Genomic DNA, 22,706 nt, shown 5'->3' on the forward strand with positions numbered 1-22,706 from the left:
GGGGGTTGAAACTAAAGCAGGGGAGGCTGGGGAAAGTGCCACGTGCAAATTATAAGCCTGCATGTGTCGTCTATATCATCATCATCATCATCTGGTTCTTGTTCTTGGTCCCGTTCTGGTTCTTTCGTGCGCCTGCGATTATCTAAGCCCACTCCTTACGACCGTGTTGCCTTTTCTTTGGCATTGCGCATACGACGCGTACGCCAGCCAGCGCCCACTAAATGCGTTTATTAATGCTTCTCCTTGGCCTAATTCGCAACACTTGTGCGTCGCCGTCGTCGTCGTCGTCGTCGGCATCGTCGTCATTTACATGCATACATCATTTTGCATACATGATGTATTGTTGGCTCTCCATTCCACTGAGCTTACCGAGCTTATGCTCCTGCTGCCGGCATTCCGTGCCCCGTATTCCCCGAGCCATTGTGCCGACCCGAATGTCAGTGCGGAAAAACAAAGGCAACAGCGGCAGCGGCATCAGGGCATAACAATGATAATAAAGGCGACAGGCTCGGCAAGGAGCAGGCAAGGAGCTGCGACAGATGTCCTTGCCTGCCAGGTGGGTACTCCGAGGCCCAGGCTTTCGCTCAGGTTCAGCCCGGCCCATAATAAAGACAAATGCTCGGCGAAACTTGCACAGGACACATAATTAACACGGGAAAAGAGCTGGCAGAGGATCGGGTTTTTGTTCCAGCGTTGAAATTGCTTTGAACTGCACCTGCTCCCCCCCCCCCCCCCCCCCCCCCTACACAAGGATGTTGCATAATGACATCCTACAAAGAAAAGGATGCCTCAAGAAGGCTTAATTTTACGCACGCAAAGCGATGAAAGGTGAAATACTATAAGCTGGTACCTGGCATAGTGGTAATAAATATGCGTCAGTGAGATACATATTCTAAGTCTTAAAACTTAGAAGGTATGCAGATTCTAAACCAGTAAAGTTTTACCTAAGATATTAAATCTAGCCTAGTCCTCAGTAATCCCAAGCAGCTTTAAGTGAATATTTTGAAACAGATTTGGAATAAATGCAATGTTTTTTGTACTTATAACTTTCAATTGCAAAAATCAGTAAGGACTTTCAGGACACCTACGACATCACTTCTGTTACGTTTTCCCCAGTGTAATCCACTTACTCGCAGTTATGCCGCAAACACTCATCATCGACTTTTAAGTGACCCCGATGGCTTGTTGCTCTCCTCGAAATTTAATAGGATCCCGAAAGATAAATCTCAGTCGGCAAATCGTGACCTGCTGCACACACCCTACGCAACCGCTCAAGCCCCATGATCTTTGGCCCCTGTCCCTGGATATCCCTTCCTTGTTAATAGCCGTCAGTCAGAGGAGCACAACATTAATCAAATTTTCAACCAAAAAATTCTCCAAGTCGAGCTCGCCAGACAATCGAAAAAGTTTGCACGGTCCGAGGAGCCGTCTCCTTCCAACCCGCTAGCTCGTCAGATAAGCCCATTTAGCAACGTTGTCATTTCTCTTGTTTCGTAACGTTGATTTCATTTTATTGTTGCCTGTCGGCCCGGGATTCCTCAACCCCCAAACCACCCAAAGAGCCAGCCCCATTCTACTACCCATCTTCCAGTTAGCGCACGCCTGTCATAAATCTTGTTTTGAATGTCCTGCCAGCGTTGATATCGCCATGGTGGGGGGGTTTGAGGACTTTGGGAGTCGACTCATCGATTCGCTTGCATACCTACACACAAATTTAGGTATACAGCATATATAGCCATGGCAACACATTAAATTAGTACACTTGATCGAGCAAAAAATATTTATGGCAAAGCGAGACCAGCGGCCCAGTTGATGATTCGATGGGCTAAAGGGCCGCTTCAAGGACACGCAGGACCCTCCCCCCCCAAATGGGTGGCGGCGGTACAAAAGGGGGGCTGACGGGTGCCGAGTCAACTGTTTCCATGGAACAGCGCATTGTGAATGTTATAAATCTAGAACGCAAATTGACTGTGCAACGTTGCGACGCCTTTTGAAGTGGGGTTGTTTCAGCTGGCCAGTGTTGGGAAGGGGCCTTACAAGCATCCCGGGGCCGCAAACATTTTTGGACCGCCCGAATGTCTGGTTCCGTTCCGCAGATAGGCTTTTGATTGGCGTTTTATGTCTGCTCGTCGCTGCTCTTGACTTATGTTTCATTAATTTGTATCATTTTATTGGGTCTAACAAGGGGCCCCCGATATGGATAATTGACCAGATGGGTTCTTAGATTGTGAAAAGGTTATAAAAGTCATGGTGCTTACATTTCAATGCTCTCAAACCTTTATATTTTTTGTGTATTCAGAGGAGTCATGACGAAGTTATTGCCGGGCTTCAGAAGTGTTTTTAAAGTGGGTATAATAGAATACCAGACTATTGAAATTGATTTATTAGCAGTAAGCTTACAATTTTTGCCAGTTGAAGGCATCAATTTTGTTATTAATTAGTATTTTAAGAAAAACCCTACGAAACTCTAAGTAACTCTCTCGTTTAAACATAAGTAACAGAATTTAAAATATTTCTTCAAATATATTGAACATTTGGGAAGTGTTGTAAAAGTGCGCATAACAAAATAGCAAATTTGGTAAAAACCTTTTTATAATTGTTTAATTAACAGCAGGTTTTTTATTTGATTAACTCATAGAGAAACTTCAGGAAACGCTATCATTTAAACTTGGAAAACAAACATTAATTTCCATTTCAATTATATTAAACCTCTGAGAAGTGTTGTAAAAGTGGGCATAACAAAATACCAAACTAAGTATAAACCTTTTAAAATTGTTTAATTAACAGCAGGTTTTATATTAGGTTCATTTATAGAGAAACTCTAAGAAACGATATAGCTTTAACTTAGTTAACAAAATTTAAAATACTTTTCAAGTATATTAAACAGTGTTGTTAAAGTGGGCACAACAAAATACCAAACTTATCAACCTGTTGAAAATGTTTTGTTAACAGTAGGTTTGAAATTTGGTTAATTTAAAGGTGTCAACTACTTTGTAAAGTAGCATATTAAGAGAAACTCTAAGAAACTTCATCGTTTGCACTTATGTAACAGAATTTAACAACATATTTAAGCACTTTACATAAATTAGTAGCATCGATGTCCCCTTAACTTTATAAGTCAACTTTCTCTTTCGTTTCTCCTGCGTAATTGAGTATTCGCACTCAATTATTATTGCTCCATGTTTAACCTGTATATATGCTGAAAATAAATCAAAGGCCGAATGAACTGCCCTGACGCCACACTTTTCGATTGTGCGAGTTGGAAATTCGCAAAAGGTATGATTTCTGCAGCTGGCACCGTTTGCGATCTCCGTCACCGGCAGACGTTGAATGTTTGCTGTGGCAGAGTTGGATGCGGCAAACATCTCGAGCGCTTACACAAAATCGGCAAGGCCTTAATGTATCCACTCGAATTTGTATCTGGCATCTCCTGAATTTTCGCCACGCCAGACAAACAGACAGTTGGACAGAATCGAGAGCGCTCTTCATAAATGCATTTTATGAATTCGATGAATTTTGTATGCAGCCAACATGGGGAAAGTGGGCGAAGTGGGGTGGAGTGGGTGCAATGGGCTCAGGACCCATAGCCGGGTTTCCTGCATATTTAAGCAGCGTCAGGCAAATGAATGAAAGTCTCTTGCCGCATTCCAGGGGCTTTGGATGCGCTGGCATGGCCACCGCCGAGCACTACCTGTCATATGCAAACGAAATTAAAATGCACTACAACGTCAGAGGCGGCAGGGAAAAAGTGCGCACGAATGCATAAATAAGTGAAGTGCTTCGGCATACTCCATTGAATGGCACTCGAAACTATGCAACACATCCGCATTTGCATCCGCATCCGCATCCACATCCGCATCCGCATCCGTCGGAGACAAACGAAAGTATTTATGCCCGATATGGTAAGAGTGAGAGTGAGAGTTTTCCGTTGAAGAACAAGGAACACTTCAGTATGTCAATGGGCACAAATGAAGAGCCAGCTGCAGGTGGGTTAAAAGGTAAAAAAGGAGACACATTTAAATTGCAAACATAAATACCAACAGCGCATATAGTAAAATGCAGAATACTTTTATTATTTGTGTGGCCCGGAGTTGCCCTAAAACCCGGACAAATAGAGTGCATTTAAAATGCCAACTCACTAAATGGGTCAAACAACTTTTAAAGCGAGTCACGTAAATCGAAAGTGGGCGAAAGTAAAGTGCATATGCCGCACCCACTCAAGTCGCGACAATGCGTATACGCCATGTTGTTCGGCGAAGCAAAAGGGAAGGAAAGCGATGGATGGGTTGGGCGAATGGAAAGCCTAATGCAATCGGGTTAGACAAACAGCCACGGCGGAGTGGTGGGAAAAGCCTGCTGGAACCAACATTCGCCAGCTGGCAGTAATTTGTTCCCGGGCATCGCTCTACATCAAGGGGAATACACTTTGGATACCCATGTTGATTTGCCGCGCTCTGAATTAGCATTGTGCCGGACTCAACCGCTGACTAGGCACAAAAAAGCATCGAGCAGGACCCATGTTAGTGTCCTGGTGCGGTTTTAAATGTGTTTTTATTGATTTTGCTGAACACACGCCTTTGGCTGGCATTCGGCGTATACTTTTGGGTCGAGAGGCAGTTGCCAAATTGAAAACTGCACGCCCACAAAATAAATTTAGCAAAGGCATGTAGATGGCATCGGGAAAAAAACCTGGCAATGTCCAGTATACCCACCACTGGCTTCCGGCTCCTTGCCATAGTTCTCCACCCACTTATCCATGCCGCCCCAGGGTTATTTGTTGAGTTTTGTAAAATTTATGCTTGGCAGCAAGTCAAAATGGGTAGGAGCTGCGGTCGAGGTAAGGGGTCTAAAGCCTGTGGGGTCTTCGTTTTCCCTTTTTTCCCTCACATTTTTTCCGGTGTCCCATATGGCAGGCAGAGCAATTCCCATATAAATTTAATGCGCCAACAGGCAAAAGAAATGTGTGTCCTCCAAGGGATCCTGACTATGACTTAATGCACAGGCAACATAAAAATTGCATTAAGCGCACCGAGAATTATGCAACACAGCCGGATCGTGAAGCAATCTATTCCTGGGCCCAGCGGCTGGGACCAAAGTGAGTCGCCTTGGTGAAAGTAGCTTGCTAAGGAGCTAAGGTTATATATATATATATATGGTTATCCAACGGAATAAGCTAATTTTACACATGATAGGCCTCGGCGGTTTGTTCAGCTGGAAACGGGGTTATGCCTGCATTTTGCCGACCCCAAAGCCCTTCAGCTGCACAAATGACTTGTTACAAAAGGATCCGGCCTTAGCACATCATAATACTTTGCTAATGCTGTCCCAACCACTTCAATGGGCCCTCCTGGGCCTCCCATTTGACATTTATACGGAATGATTTCTTAAAGCGCTTCCCGTTGAGTGGACCTTTGGGTCAAGTTAATGGACTAGAAATCGCCGGCGCAACGGGAGCAACAGTCCTGTTTCCAAAAAACCAAAAAAAAAGGATAAAACATTGTAGCAGTGAATAATGCGCATAATAAAGTGTCCAAAACATTTGTTTTCTTTTTGCCCGTCCTGCCAGTCCCCGCTTTTTCGGCTTTCTCCGAGCTGGCCTTTTTATTTGGCACAACTTTCGAAACCAAATGATGGAGAAATGGAGAGGGAGCGGGGGCGTGTGCGGCTGGCCTAAGTTTCAAATTGCTTTAAATTTGTTGTAATGGCGCTTTAAGTAGTTTTCCCTTTTGGGCCGTTGATTTATGGCCGCAAAGCGGAGGGAAAGTCACCAATTTTTTGATGCAGCATATTTCAGTAATGGCAATAAATGTGGCCATAAATTGGGCAAAAAACCATAGAGTGGGAATCGATAGTGCGAGTGTTTTTTTCAAGAGCGGTTAAAGCTTAAATTGCAAATCCAATACAAGTTCGGTGGCAATTAGCTGAGCTCGCCGCCTGTCTTTCCCAGCGACCCCCAAAGCCGTTGGGTAAATATTGATGAACTGAACAACAGAATCGAGGCCAAAGCACAGCTCAGTGATGGAAAAATGGCACAAAAAAGCAGCTTACACAAATATCATGCCACATACGTGTGCACCCACATACATATACGTACATATAGATGTGGCAGACACAAGAGGCAGTCAACTGTCTAGTCAACTTCCGGCCATAGAAATTAAATGCGCACCACGCACATGTGACCCATGTTGGTATTGCTCGCTCTGCTGCTTATGAGTTTGCTCAAACATAAACACTGCGGCACTGGTGTGAGTGATGTGTGTCTGTGTGCGCCGCAAATAAATATTGCATAAAGTCAAATAGGATGGGCCCGTGCTCGCCGAAACAGCCGCAGAGCCGGCAACATCAACATAAAACATAAACAGACGCATTAACAGCAAATCATTTAGATATATACGCAACCGGAGAAGGGAGGAATTAGCAGAGAGAGCTCCATCGGGCGACTAACTGGCTAACTAACCTTGTGAAAGGCAGCGAGTGATAAACAAACTGGACGGGAGGGTCCTACGAGGGGGTCTATAAACTTGTTATTACAGGCGGGATTAATGTAGAAACTCTAGTTAGCTCACCTTTAAATATTCCTATTCAAGTGGTGTTAGATTTGAATTATTTATTCAACACTGTCATACCTAGCGAAATCCTAAATCGAATAAAATACATTTGAAGCTTGTGTACTTAAGTACCTACAGAACCAAATACTTCAAGTTAAACATAACTTGGAACGATGTGATAAAATATTAAATATCATATCATCCTCTGGCAATTAAGTGTTTTATAGCATATCTTTTAAAATCAGTTCAAAAAGTTGGTTCTGCTCCAAGTAATATTAGAATATACCAAATTATTAGTTTGATGACTTAACCCTCTTGCTTTAACTGGTAAAAAAATGTAGTATTATTACTAACATCAAAACTCAATTTCACCAATTGCTTTAATAATATTTTTTATAAACAAGGTGGTAAAACATTTGTAACATTTTGTAAACTATAATTGTCTTCTAGGGAATGTTAACGGTTAACAGGATATACAAAACCAAAATATTCCATTTCATTTTTCAATGTTTTTCAATAAATTGCTTGAAAAAGGTACGCATGGGCATATATCTTTATATTTGATGTTAAACTGTCAATCAAAGTCAATGTCAGTTCGGGTCAGCTAGTGTGGTCTTAATAATCCAAAAATTTCATTTGATTGGAAAAGATTTCATAGACACCCCCAAAAGAAACAACCTTATATCACCGCTTTTCCTCGTGTAGTTGCCTGAGCTGGTCCAATCTAATATTGTGAATTAGATACACGCTTCAAGGACAGCAACCTCTGGCCGAAATTCCATCCAGAGGACCACAGTCTGGAGGCATTTCGTCGGTGTGCTCCTTTGACTTTTGGCCAGGCGCCTCCAGCTCCAACTCGGCTAATTATGCCGGCAATAAAAACTCGTCTCAAAACGCTGTGAGCATGTGTGTGAGCCTTCCCTTTTGTGGAGAGATGGATGCCTGGAATAGCACACACACACACACACACACACAGATAGCTATTTTTGGGGCTGGCTTTCACACACACTTTCACAATCCTCTTCTTCTTCCGCCAGCGCCACAGGAAACGGGCAGCTGTGCGAAATTCTTCAACTAAAATTGCAAAACTTTTCCCCCCACAAAACTGTTTTGTGAGTGCCTGTGCTTGTGTGTGTGAAAAATGGCCAAATAGCAACTAATATGGCGCACATTAATTACGACAAAATGGCGCTAATGTCGTCAGTGCTCAGCCACCCACACACACAGGCACACACACACACACACTGCTATAGGCACGCACTTCCGGTTCGGGGCATTCATTAGTATGCGTGTCGCAATGCGCGTTTTTCAACAGCGCCACATTTTCGCTTTCAATGAAAAGCAAAAAGGACTTTCAACGCTTTTATGGCCAACAACTAGAAGTCATTTCGCCATTTTGGGACCTATGATTAAGCATGATTGAACGAAAAGCTGGCGATTTTTAATTGATGCAATACCGCTAAATTCCGTTGCCTTTCAAAATTGCGTTGTATGCATTGATCTATGTGCGGATTTAGCCCCCTTACACTCGAACAAAATGGTTTCATTGTTTGTTTTATCCATCCACCGGTATCCAATATTCAACACGGATTGTTGGTGTTGTTATTGCAGCTGTTGTTGTGGCCTGTTTGTATGGGTTCGTTTAGGTGTGAAAAGGCGTTTTGTGCGAGCGCTATGGCCTCCAAAATCCCCCCACCCCAGATTTGTGGACCTATATCAGCCCCAATGTTGGCTGTAAAAACATTCCCGAAATATACCCGCTTTATGTCATAGTTTCCGCTTCCCTTCACTTTTTTTTTGTACCTTATTAACCAAACAATGCACGTAGGCGGTAGGCGGCATAAATAATACCGATGGCTGGCCAAAACATGACCCTATATATCAGCCATAAACGAGTATACTTTGCATTGTCTGCGTGGCCGGCTTTTTGAAAGGGAATCAAGCCACGCGACGACGACACGCCCCCGGGATGCGGCGTAAATATGGTTATCGGAAAAGGTAGCTGCCGTGACATAATATTTTCATCTTATTTTTTTGCCAAAAATAGAACCACAAAGCAGGCAAATAAACCCGCAAACATTCGCCCAGACAGCCCCGACAATCAGACACAAAGTAGCCTCACATTTGTTGGGGTTTTCTTTATCCCCGAATGGAAAAAGGGGGAATGGAAAAACATTTGCATCTGGCAGTCAGGACAACGGGAGCAACAGATGGAAATGGGTATGGAAAACCCGGCAGATTATTAAAGGGAGCAGGCCGGAACGATTCCAGTTTTCTGCGCCTGGTTGGTTGACTAGGCGACTGACTGCTTTGATGTGCCGCCGCCTGTAACATCTTTTGCTATCGGATCGGATTTATTTTGCCAGCATTGGAAATAAATCTTCTTTGACGTACAGCATTTTTGTGTTATTACAACGAATTTCTCAGTAATTCGAATCGATCATTAGATAAAAGCGCATCAATTAGGCCTGGCTGAGTTCGTAAGTATTTTTCCAGGAAAACGGCAAATTTAACATTGATTTAACCATATCTCCGGGCGGGGACAAAAAAGTCAAGCAAGGAGCAAGCAAACAACAACAGATTCGCTGGGCCAAACAAACGTTAAAGGTACGAAATGGGGCCAACTGAGAGAACCTTTTGAGCCCGAAACGCCATGTGGGAAAAGCGCCTCTGACAAAGGCGACTTGCGAAAACAATTGTTGAAGCAAAGTGCGTGCGGTGCAGAGGAAAGTCGGAAAGGAAAGCTCCTCTGAGACCCTTTTCCTCCTCCCGTCACGTGCTGGCTCTCATAAACATCCATGTGGGCGGGAGTTTTCTTCTTATTTTCGTTGCCCTCGGAAGGACCTCACATGGCACGTCCTGAGCCCCACTGTTGCTTCACTCGCGCCTTTTGCTTTTAATGTCAGCCACAAAAGCTCCAGGAGCCATTGCCATTCTCTTTGCCGTTGTTATGCGCGAGCTCACACGCACTCCTCCCAGCCCAAAAGCCCCTTTCTCGCCCTGTCTTAAGTATTTTGTACAATTTTAAAATGCTACTTTCACGCCAAATTTAATCTGAATGACATTTGGGGGCGAAACTAGTGCCAAACAATGAACGAAAGCCCAGATTGTGTTTAAAAATGTGAGCTAACGTCTGGTTAAGTACGTTTTGTTGCTAAATTGTTTTGAAATTACAGGTTACACTGGCACGACCTTAGCTTATACAATGAATTTTAATCCATTTCAAAAAGTTTAAGTACCGGTTAGACCCTACAGTTAACTTTTAACATAAGTTAGGCCAATCAAATCTTGATGTTCACTTTTAAATAAACCATACCCAACTTAGTTAGTTACAATTACATGTTATATTTGCGCTACTTTTGGTTAAAAATAAAATTTCCAAAAGTTTAAGTACTGGTTAAAAGCTCCTGTTAACTTTTAAGACTTGTTATCATCCACATCTTACAATTCACCCTTGAATATATAATATCAAACTTAGTCAGCTGCATTCATGGGTTACATTGGCTCTATTTTTGGTTAAGTGATACAATTAAATAAAAAAAGTTTAAGTACTGGTTAATACCTTCGGTTAACTTGTGGAGTTTGTTGTTCAAGCCACATCTTGAAACTCAGGCTTGATTAGATAATATCAGACTTAGTCAGCAAAATAATAGGTTACATTAAAACGAATTTTGTTTAAATATTAAATACAAATTTATTTCAAAAAGCTCAAGTACTGGTTAAGAATGTCGGTTAACTTGAAAGACCTGTTGTGAGAGCCACATCTTAAAACTCAACCGTAAACAGACCATACCAAAGTTGCCCACTTTCATTAAAGTCCTCTTGCCGGCTTAAGAGGCATTTGACGCATTCCTAGACAAGTCAACGAGCCCAGAGATTAATGGGATTGGCATTGAAAAACTCCAGACAGCCGAGCATACTTATGTGGGACCCAAACGGAATGTTCACAAAGAGATGATGCCCAAATTGATAAATATCAAATTAAAAATGCCGCAAAAAAAGCAGAGAGAGAGAGATTATAAAACCAAAGAGGACCGTAAATAAAGTCTCATAAACGGCCATAAACGACGGCAGTGTTTGTGTTATTATTGCCTAGCTGAAAAAATAAATAATTGGCTAGAAACAATGGCCATAAATGCAAGGGGGCGAGAGCATATGAAAACCGATTTGGCCACAGACAATTTTGCAATTTAAAATAAATAATTCGTGGTGGTGTGAGTGGGTGTGTGGTTGTGTGTGTGCGCTGTGTGTTTGTGTGCGGTAATACCCACACATGTGTGTGCGCAGATTGCATTCGGCAGATTAGCTCCTTACAAACTCCATGGCCATGGCCTCTCTGTTTAGCCACTGATAATGGACGCGGGTCTGGTGGCGAAGATTAATGGCCTTTGTGCGTCTAATTTCGATTTAACGAAATTTATTTTTGATTGCCAGACAATAAGTCAGGCAAATTAAATGGATAAAGCGACTTGACATGGGTTGGCCAAAGGTTAAAGCTGAATTATTGCGGCCCAAAGGGGGAATTATACACACATTTAATTCCCAGGAGCGCTTCTAAATGCCTGTCTCATCTGTTTCCGCCACCATTTAAATTACCAACGCAAGACATTCAATCATTTTTCAAACACATTTTTGGCGGCTCATATTTCAAAGGTAAATATGGTTATGGCATTGCTAAAAAAATGTAGTATAACCGAAAAACCCCCAACTTGAGCTGATGCCGAGTGGTGCACATATATGTAAATGGCATTTTGTAGGGCCTGTGCTTTTGAAGGCCGGACACCGAATGCAATTTGAGTCAACTCTTGTCGGGATTCGCTTGCCTGAACAACAATGTGGGTGGTCAGGATGTGGCTGGGTGGCATTTTGCATGGGGATCAGACCGCAGGACTACGACGACAATTTGTTGTTGCTGCCGTTGCTGGCCTGTTGTCGTGAAAAGCCAAAAATGGGTTATATATTCTAGCCAGAGACACAAAAGCTGCGTTGACAAGGGCCACCTACGAAACAGCAGTTGAACTTTTGACCCCCGCCACGACAATGGGAAATGGAAGGGCTAAGGGGTGGTAAGGGCTAAGGGGGATGTACTCTTCAGGACATGCTGGACATGGGCAACGAGACGGAACCTAAACCAAACGGATCCCAGGTCCGGCAGCAAGAATTTACGAAAAATAACTGAAAAATTTACATAATTTCCAGACGAGTTTTCTCAAAGCGTGTGTGTGTGCTTGTGTTTGTGTGTGCACTGGCTGTGTAAAATGCTCATAAATAAATGAACATGGCAATGGCCCACAGCCTAGTTGCAGTCCATCTACCATCCAGTACAATCCAACTAGACCCCCTGCTTTTTGGCCAAGTCAGTGGCCTCAGCCGGACTGGTCGTTTATGGCGCGTTGAAACAGCACAGAAATAACATGAAATAAATAATAACTTTTTCTGCACGACTTTGCCATGGCGGCATCAGGCCCTCGGATTTGTTTTTGCCGCTCTCGCCCTCTGAGTTAATTAAAATTTAAAAGCAGCCGCACTCGTGCGGGAATTGCAATTGCAATCGCCATGTCCCGGCAACAATCTACAATGTACCATGTACCATGTACAATGTGCCCCTGTACAAGTTTCTGCCCTGTAACTGTTACTATTATGGCTGCAACTGCTGCCGTTGTTACGGCCATTGTTACTGTTACTGTTATGGGCTAGTGGCGATGTCGAGGTTTCACAACACGCTTTTTACAAACGCGATTTAAAAGGGAAACCAGGAAAAAAGTTGCAAACAAATTTGCAAAAACTCCTCTTCCTCAGAAAAACTAATTTTCATTTCAATAATTCCCTTAACGCTTGCCTAACCATCAGGTTATTGAACCTTTGGTTGAAATAGAGCAATTCTGATCTATTTCTGTATAGACTAAATGAGCCAAATTTAATGAATAGATAAAACAGATGAAATTACAGTCAAAAGTACCAGTTCCTAAAATAACGTTTCCAATTTTTACATTAACAAGGTTAGTTAAACTTTCGGTTAAGTTGTTATGTGCTAGTGGCGATGTCGAGGTTTCACAGCACGCTTTTTACAAACGCGATTTACGGAAAAAAGTTGCAAACAACTAGCAAAAATTCCTCTTCCTCAGAAAAACTAATTTTCATTTCAATAATTCCTTTAACGCTCGCCTAACCATCAGGTTATTGAACCTTTGCTTGAAGAAGAGCAATTGTAATCTATTTCTGTACAGACAAAATGAGCCAAATTTAATGAATAGATAAAACAGGTTAAAATACAACCAAAATTATTATTTCCTATAAAATAACGTTTCCAATTTTTACCTAACCTATTAGGCTAAATTAACTTTCGGTTATGTATATTATGGGCTAGTGGCGATGTCGAGGTTTCGCAACACGCTTTTAAAAGAGAAAACAAGGAAAAAGGTTGGGAAAAAGTTTGCAAAAGTTACTGTTCCTCAGAAAAACCAATTTTTGCCTAACTATCAGTTTATTGACTTCCTCTGGTTAAAAAAACAACAGTTCTAAGCTATTTTTGTAAACAAAATATTAACTAAATTTAATAAATATATATAACAAATACTGCAAAAATTAATGTTTTCTAGAAAAAAGATTTTTAGATCTTTTCATTAACCGTTAGGCAATCAAACTTTCCGTTAAGTATGTGACATCACTAACCTCCAGTTTTTTTTAAATCTCACAAGTTTCAAAGTATCTTGAACCCATCTCAGAGCAAGAAAAGTAAGTACCTAAACAAATGGCAAAATTGTTGTTCCAAATAAAACAAATATTTTACATTAATGCTGTGCAGCTGTCAATGTTTCCCATGGCCAAAAGGACCAACTTGGCATTGGCATTGGCATTGGCAAGACAAAGCGCTAAACTGACAGGTTAATAATCTCGACTCGATAATCGACAGCCCGCCAGGACCCATGCCACAGATGACAGCCTGAAAGGCCAGCACAATGTCGGCGCAGATAACACGAGGTCCTTACATCAGAAACCCCCCCCCCCCCCCCCCCCCCCACACACACTCACACACACCCACTCACACACACGTGGATTGGAAGGACTCGAATCCTGGGCAGGCGGAGAATGTGGCTGTTTGTGTGCGTGTCAACAAAGAGCTTATTAACGTGCCGCAGACAGCAATTGGGAATTCCTGGGAAATGCTCGTCGCCTTATCTGCGCTCCGATGTTCGCTCTGCTGATTGGCAAATATTTCAATTATTTTTTCATTTCGTTCAATGAAATGTGGCCCGGGCATCGCGATGAAATTTCTACGCGATTTGGCGAAACAACGACGGCAAACAAAAACGCATTTATAAATCTCATCCAGCAAATAGAAAGTAAAATGCTTCGTTATTTATGGACCTCTCTCCATTTTTTTGGTTTTATTGTGTTTTCTGACCCCCCCCATCTATTTGTCTCTCCTTTTTTTCGGTTAAGGGAAATTGTCAGGCGAATGACACATATTTGGAGGGCTGGCCAGTGGGAAAAAATTCAAAATAAAATCATAAATTTATTAAAATGCAGCAGACAGCAGCCGCTCCCAGTTCGCTTCTCTTCTGGGGCATAAAGCAAAATAAATGTTCATGTGTATGCAATGAAATTTACATGCAAAATTTAAAAAACCCAACCAGTCTCCACTGTCCCCCATGCGAAATATGCATGCATATGCATATGGGAAGGGGGAATATTTGACATATAACCGCGTCGGTTTTACAGCGTCATTTCTGGTTTTGTTGAAATATTAAAATGGATGACGCACAGAAATTGCATATGGCTGGACCGAAACCCCCTCTACGGCACCAGGCCACTCAGACAAAAAAAACATCATCCAACATCCAACAGCTACATTTGTAAAAATACACACTTTTAGTGCCGACAAATATTTGCTTAATCGATTTATTATTTGTTGCACAATTTCATAATGAAGCCGCATTAATAATGCCACAGTAGCCTTAATGCCTGCATGAAAAATTCATGTGGCGAATGTCATGCCGTTTGTGACACACATTTCGAGCCAGGCGCAATGAAATTTTCAAAGATTTTTTATGCACAGGTGAGAAATATTTGTGTTTAATAAACATTCCAGCCATTCTGCTGAGCAATAAAACTCTCCGAGCTATCTATCATAAAATTTCGTTATCTATTTATTGGATAAAACATGATCAAAAGCCAGCTGGTTCCGTAAGTCGCACTCAACTTGTCAAAAGTGCTCGCAAAACTTTCTCCTCGCCCCTTTGGGGAGGCCCACCTGAGCTTTGGCCACCTGTCTAAACTCCTTTTCAACGCCACCTTGTTGCTGGCCCGTTACGCCTCTTTTGTTTGGCTTTGATTTAACATTTTGTCCGTTTACTTTGCAGTTTAACTGGTGGCAGACGCACGACAGTGGCGGTCCGTTGTTAGCCCGATCCTTTGGGCCAACTCCCGGCAGGACCTCCGTCAGGACTCCACCGCCAATCCTCAATCCCATTTCCCGCTGCCTGCATTTTTCTACACTTTCACGTTGGCAATTTCATTTGGCCCGGGTCTCAGTGGGAGTTCAAGCTGAAATGTGCTTTTGGTGTTCTCCACTCTTTGCTCTACGGTTCGGAGTACTCTATCCTTATTTTTTTAAACCCATTTTTATACCCGTTATTTGTAGAGTAAAAGGGTATACCAGAGTTGTCGGAAAGTATGTAACAGAAAAAAACGTTTTCGTCCCTATAAAGTCGTATATATTCTGTCATAAACGCATGAAGATTCTGGAGCTTCTTGCGCAGCGGAATTTTTTTTCAGCAGGGAGCTATGCCCCTAACCTATTTATCCCCACATTTTTTAATATTTTGTAAAAGTCTTAATGAGATTTTGTTCTGATTATCAATACCCATCTGCATACAAAAAATTGTTCAAATCTGACCATTCATTAAAAAGTTATAAGCAAATAAAGTGTGCAATTTCGAACAGCCGAATTGCTGCATGCATATCTCCATCTCCCTCGCACTCCCTTTAGCTGAGTACCGGGTATTTAATAGTCGACTACATCGACTAGTGTTCTTTCTTGTTATACATCCTTTCCCTGTTCGCCGAGCTACTTGGCTACCGTGTCCTGTGGCCCAGAGAGTTCCACGCGTAACTTGACTTTACTTCGACTGCAACTGGAGTTGTGTGCCACGCCCACCCCGGACTCCACCGCCTCCAACTCCTCCAGCTGAAGAGAGTTGACAACTTTTTTTTGCTGTCGCCGCGCTGTTTTAGTTTCAGTTTTTTAAGTATAGTTGGTTTTAGTTGCTGTGCCACGCCATGTTTTCATTTTGCAGCACGCTCTTGCCGGGCGTTTTTTTTGCCCCATCGTCGTGTTGCACAAAGTTAAATGTTTCTGCGCAGCCGGGCGGCACAAATGCGAAATGGCAACAAACAATTTGAAGCAATAAAATAAAGAGAGCATATGAAGTGGGTGGACTAGCGGCAGCTACAGGGCATAATATCTGGGAAATAAAAGCGAAATTGAATTGTAAAATTTTTATTGTGCTGTCGAGGAGCCCTAGCTAGTCGCCAGCCATTAGCCCAAGTTTCAGTTTTAATTCACGTTACTATACCGAACCGCAAAAACAATGGCCATTCAGAACTCGGGACTCGGGACTCGGCACTTGCTGCAACTTAATCAAATTTCCACTTGGCCGGCGGGCAAAAACCAGAAATTTAATCATGCCCAACCGGGCGATACCCTGTAGCGAGGTAGGTGTAGGGTTTTTGCACATTCGATCCCGACATATTCAATCCCACTCGTTGGCAAATCTTCGCCTGCTGCTCTGGCCAACAATTACATGTTTAATTAACTTTTGTTATGACTGGCGTGGCGTCCTACCACCCCTCCTCACCCCCTGGCTCCTCTAATTAGAAAAGTGCAACAACTGTCGGCCAGATTGCTGAATTAAATACTCCAGGGTGGACCAAGAGGGCGGGGGACAGGGTGGACCGGTTGCAAGGACTCCTGCTGCTGATGCCACATCAAAGGATGTGCAGCTCGACTCCATTCAGCCCGGTCGAATTTTAATTTAGGTTTTGTATGCAAATGACCCTAAATGTTGTATAACAATTGGGGGAGCGTACGAGATTTTTGGCTACATTCTTGGCCGACAAATTGTTATGAATGTCCTAGTGCGTCGTATCCTTGCGATGGTGTGTGCCCAGGGCTTTGGTCCTTTAGGCATGACATGTGCAACTGCAAGTTACAGTTGCCATTTGCGGAACTTTGTCAAGGCATCACGTGGCTTTGGAGTCTTAAGCCCTTAAGGTTCGGCCCCAGCAGAAGGCCTACTTCGTCCTTTCGTCCTTTCCCTATATCCCAGTGCATATATGTGTGTGTGTGTGGGACTAAAGCTTTATGATTAGTGCAACCAGGAATGGGATTTTCAAGCACTAATTGTCTGGAATTTCTTTGGATCCCTAGTGTAAGTGCACAGGGCTTACGTTGGAAATCAATAAGAAGTTATGTGTCTCTCGCACAAAGTTCTTCCTCTTTAAATACATATGTGCAGTAGGTTCTGCATACTTTTTGAGTTTAATATGCAAAATGAGCATCTGTGTGGGTGAGGCAATTTTACCAGATTTATTGAAAGAGATTTATTGGTAAAGTCTTGTTATTATTAAAGTCTTGTTATTTTACTGGCTTTACCATGTGCTTCTCAGCTATAAAGTGGCTTACGTTTATGGGTATGTAAGGGTATGTATTAAAATATATGTATATTAATATTTTCATGTTACTTAGGTCAGTTCTTCTTCAACTGTTGCTTTTTGCATGAGCCGAAAGCGCTTTTAAATTCCCCTGTTTATAAAGTCAAGACAACTTAAGTATGCAAATCCTCGACAGCGACAACAACTGCCAAAGATTAATGAAAAACTTTGGCATTTTTCGGGAATTTTTCATGAGCCGCATCTGATTTGGGTTTGGGGGCAGGGCCTTAAAGACAGGGCCACGCGGCTCTTTAGCATACGAAACGAGACAGGACATGCACGAAGGAGCTGACAGGACCCGTGGGCAGATGAAGGACCACTTAAAGGTGGGCGGGCAGGGGAGTCTGAGTCAACTGTTTATTTATTTATTATGCGGCCAGCACTAAACTGTAACTAAAAACAAGATTTCAGCCCGACTGCCAACACATGATGTCTACACATGTCGGGCGAAGGGATCGCCAAGTGGGGACTGGTCCGGGCCAAACATCTCCAGTTGACGTTGACGCCACTTTGATATATTATGCACGCTTGAGGCCAGCAACAAATAATCAAGTATCAAATTCCACACGGAATGCTAACGAAAGCACACCCAAAACACAGCCAACCGCACAGGCAAAGCGATTTTTTCTTTTGGCCCACCAGGGAGAGGGCTACAATTTGGGGTTCCATCTGCGATGGCTGCCGTCTTAGGCTGTCAGCCAAATGAGGGCAGGCCGCAAATTTGGTAGGACCAAAGCACACACAAAGACAAGTTCGCAGGTATCCGCAGGAGTTTCATCTTTTGATTCGGTTCTTGCACGGGGAAAAAATTAGATTTGTTTTTAGGCTGAGAAAACAAGAAGGGAGGTTAGCTTTACCAAGTCGAAGTTGATATACCCTTTCAGCTTAATCCATACCATTAAAATCATACGTTTATTGTTAGAAATCGTAAATTCGGAAGAGTTTTGTTTATAAAAATGCCGAAAGTTCCTATGAGAGCTATATAATACATAAAAAAATCTGTATTCTGAAATCTTAACATAATACTATACCCCTGAGTAAAACAAAATATGATTAAATACCACCAACTTATAATTTTCTTTCATATTATTTGCTCATGAATTTTCCGATAACTCCTATGGCAACTATATGATATAGTTGTCCGATTAAAAACAAATGCTATTCGAAATTCTGAAGTTGTAAAAAAGAGATATAACCCAGAGCAAAAGAGAATATGATAAAAAACAAGTATTATAGATTTTGTTTTTATTATTTTTAGGATCATTGTTATAAGACTGGAATTTTTCCGATCGATAGAAAGAAGAGTTTTGAAAAATTTTCAGCCCGATAGCTCTAAAACTGAGATACTAGACTGCGTAGAAGCTAACGGACGGACAAACGGACGGATAAACGGACAATCGGACAAACGGACGGACTGTAAAAACGCAGCCTTAAAAAACGATCGTACAAAATGGATATTTTCTAAGATATCAGATAATTTCAATGCCAAATTTAAATATTTTTTCCTGTCTGTGTTTACAGCTCGTGTGGCAAAGGAACAATTTAGGGGGCATGGCAACATCCTTCGTAGGTTGGCCGGGCTCGTTTGCCTGAGCCCTTGGCTTCCTCACAGACCTGGTCCGAAGTCGGTCTAAGCCGATTAGCATGGCATAATAGTTGCCAGTTGCCGACAATAAACTTGCCAACTGGCCGGGGAGTTGTCTGATTTTTCTTGTTGATTTTACGGGGGAATGTGGACATAACTCGGCAGTGTCGACGACACGAAGCACATGGGAAACTCATCTGGAGCGGCAGACAGCAAATGCCATTCCATTTCCCTGGCTCTGCATGCTGCGGAATTTGCGTGGAAATCTCTTAAGTCAGACATGGAGATTTCTTAGGGAAAACTGTTTTGTCATTTCTAGAGGCCTGCCTTCATCTGTCGCAAGGCATTTGCATTATTTCCATTCTGTTCTCGCTTTCTCGGTGTGATTTATTAATGTGGTTGGCTTTTATTTCCTTGGCCCGCTAAGCTTTATTTGTTCATTAGTGAGTCTGTGGGTCGTGGCCGGGTTTTGTGGATCCATGGGATTCATTCTATTGAAAATGGCATTGGAAGCTCACCGTCTGAGGCCCAACTCGATCCCGTTCAATGGGCTTAGCCACTAAGCCGAACAAGGACTGAAAACTCTTTAATGGCTCGCCGCCAGGACCCGAAATGAATTTATCTCGCTCTTTTCACACCGCCTTGATATCTGCGAACTGTCAGGCATAATGAGTGCAAATAAATTTCAAGTAGGCTTAAAATTTTCCACTTTTTTGCCCCGCCAATTGCTTGGGCTCCTTCTGGCCTCCTTGGCATTGAATATAACCGCAGAAATTCATATACAAAAATAACACGAGCGATAAGAGGGCAAAAAGTGCCATGAATAACGGCCAAGGGAAATGCGGTCGAGGGGCTATGCTTGAGGAGTAAGCAAAATGAATTCTATTTAATATTTTGGGTAAAATTTGTGCAATTTTTTTGGGTATGAGTGTTTGCTTTTTGCCACCCACCACCCATCACAAATATAGAAACATCAACAAGAAGGGGGCGGCGTGGCCCACTGCCTTTTTGTGACGCACTCGAGGGGCAGATGATAAATGTCCTTGCCAAGCCATGAAATGAATGAAGTATGGCCACGCATTTATGTGTGGCCAAAGGCAAACAGGCCCAGTTTCCCGGGGCCAAACAAAGAGCAAAGAAAACCTCACAAGCACAGAGACCGAAAATCACAACAAATTTGGAGTGGGTCGTGGATGGAGGGTTGGCGACAGTCGCTTTTTCCTTTGAAGCCGCCGCCGAAACACTTCCACGGCCTAGTGGGCCACTCTCCCGACGGCCAGGACTTTCTGGCCAGGACTCCAGAGCCAATCGCCAATGCCATGGCCCAAAGAAGGGAAAAAATCGAGAAAAGTAAGGGAAAACTCTTGACAAACTGAACCGAACTGGCGCTGCTTGTCATTCATCGCGCTGTCAGCTGGCTTCCTGCTGCACTGGAATTTTCAGTCTCTTTGGGCTAAGTTCGGAGGGAAAGTTTTTTCGGTCAACTACACGCACACGTTGCGAAGGACTTTGACCAGCTGAAAGTTGTTTTGGTATTTTTTTTTGCTTTTACCCTAGTGTTTTTTGGTTTTTTCTGGGTTTTTTTCTGGCATTTTTCTCTGGGTTTTCTCTGCTTTTCCCCGGCTTACTGCTATCCATTCGGAATCTTGACTTTTCCCTTGGCCGGCTCGCCTTACAAAAGCTGATTTTTTAGCTGCTTTGATGCCTTCGACTGTGTGGGTTCGTGTTTGTATTCATGTTGTGGGCGTGGCAGCAGCTGTTGCCAACGCCCCTTGCGTTTATGCCCGGTCAATCGGATGGGCAAACTGTTTGGGTTGTCCTGGCTTAAAGACCAATAATATTTGTATAGCTTAAAGGCCGCATAAATTAGGTGATTGGAAAATAAATTATGTGGTCATCAACTTACCAGCTAAAAGTAAAAGAAGGGCTGCAAGTAAATAAAAAGAAAATAAGCGTGTAAATTAAAAAGAAATAATACATAAATAATACAAATGCAAAGCTTAAGTGATTATAAATAACATATAATAAACGGAAATAAAGTATTTAACAAATTGTTATATTCAAATAATAAAATGTAGCAAATATGGGCTTAGAGAAATGATAAATGCAAGGCTTTGAGGCCACTAAACTTGGGAATATTTGCTAAGCATAATTGGAAACTTCAGAAAGACTTAATTCTGCCAAAATCCGAGGAAAACAAATCGCATCTAGTGCCTAGTTGTTGAACCGAAACCCAGTTACCAGCCTCACATGCATTCAATCTCGAATTGCTTGGCTAAATATCTTGTAAATCTGGCGTTAAAGCCTTTGGGAAAGTTGGCCAACACCAGCTCAGATACAGACATCTGAATCGAAGTTTACAGAGCTCGGGACCGAAACTTAACTCATCAGATATGCCTCTAAATAAGCATTTATAAAGCTGCGCTGCCAAACTTTTGCCCAAGAACACACAGACACAGAACAACAACAGCGGCAAATCGGAGCGGCAAGCCAAACATAATTTCCAAGTTTTTGGCCAAAATGTTGAGTAGGTTGTTTTCATAGAAATGCGATAAATACTTTTCCTAGCCAGCTTAGCAGCAGGCAAACGGCCGGAACTATGTACTTCAGAGGAAGTGGTGGCGTGTGGCGAAGTTAACTTGGAAAACATTAAAATGCCAAAGTGAAAAGTTTCGGCCAGTTGGATGGTTGGCTGGTTGGATGGCTGGCTGGATGGCTGACTGGCTGGCGCAACAACGAAATTCAATTGAAAACATATAAAATCTGAATTTATGAAGAGCCAACATGGCCCACATGCGGACCACACCAGCAATTTGCGTCAGTTGGAAACTTTGGCATCAAAAGGCCGAGCAGGCAAGTGGAACAATATGCACCCAGGCCCCGGGCGTTAAACCGCTGCACTGCCAGGACGTTTGTTTGACTTGGACTTTGGCTTTGACTTTGACTTTGGGGGGCAGGATAAGGAGGTTTCTTGGCCTGGCCAAATTACACAGGCCCACATAGCGTATGCGTGATCTCAGGCCTGGCTCCCACTCGTTTTCCGGGTTAATTGAGATGGAAACAGAACCGACCAATAGATAACTAGTTCCAGAACCTGGACACTCTTTCTTGCCACTGACAGGGGCCTGTGAACTTGGCCCAATGCTAATGTACCATCTACTCGAGAAACTTTTCGATGGCCGAAAAGTTTGGCAAGTTTGTTACGCATTTCTGTGGCTTTCGTCGCCGCTCGTTTAGCACTCAAAGTGGAGCCCCCAGGCCTTGAGCTTATTTATTAGCCACATTTTATTATTTGCCAGGGAAAGTGATGGCTCAAAGGAAAGTTCTCGCCATCCCCGGAACAACAGCTGTCAGCTGCTGCGATTAAAAGGATTTTTTTTTATTTTGGTAACCGCGATTCGCATCGATTCGAAATCGATTTCAAATCCATAACAATTTGGCTTAATTTGCACGCATAAAACCGAAAATTTCATTTACTCAATAATGCAGCGACAAAAGCCTCGCTTTGTCAGCCCACAAAGGCAGGCGAAAACGCAATTTTCTTTACACACAATAAACTTTATGTTGATTGAATAAAAGTTGCGACAGGCCCACGCACACATGAACACAGCACTCACACACACCGACAAACGTGTGTACATACAAGCGAACGCACACATAGATACGACTAATGGAAAGCAAACTTTTCATTTTAAATTAACTTTCGAACACAAAGGGAAAAGACACATTATCAGTTCGATATGGCCATCGCAAATTGTTCATTTCATTTTGGTTCCATTAAAATAGTTTTATTACTGCCGTTACAGCGAGATCTACATATATTAAAAATAAAACAATCAAAACGACCCTTATCGAAG

General features: G+C 42.6%; 1 protein-coding gene across 8 annotated transcripts in view; it reads right to left on the reverse strand.

Moving 5' to 3' along the window:
* Positions 1-22,706, reverse strand: part of side-VIII (sidestep VIII) — a 60,959-nt gene that overhangs the window by 31,434 nt on the left and 6,819 nt on the right. For 7 of the 8 annotated variants that reach the window (XM_017074248.4, XM_017074246.4, XM_017074247.4 and 4 more), the window contains exon 3: positions 20,756-20,776. The exons of the other annotated variant lie outside the window; for it this stretch is intronic. In XM_017074248.4, the coding sequence (XP_016929737.3) occupies positions 20,756-20,776 (21 nt within the window). The remainder of the gene's footprint in view (positions 1-20,755; positions 20,777-22,706) is intronic. 8 annotated transcript variants of the gene reach the window in all.

Source organism: Drosophila suzukii, chromosome 2R (assembly GCF_043229965.1).
Source record: "Drosophila suzukii chromosome 2R, CBGP_Dsuzu_IsoJpt1.0, whole genome shotgun sequence".
In the NCBI taxonomy this organism is placed as follows: Eukaryota; Metazoa; Arthropoda; class Insecta; order Diptera; family Drosophilidae; genus Drosophila; species Drosophila suzukii.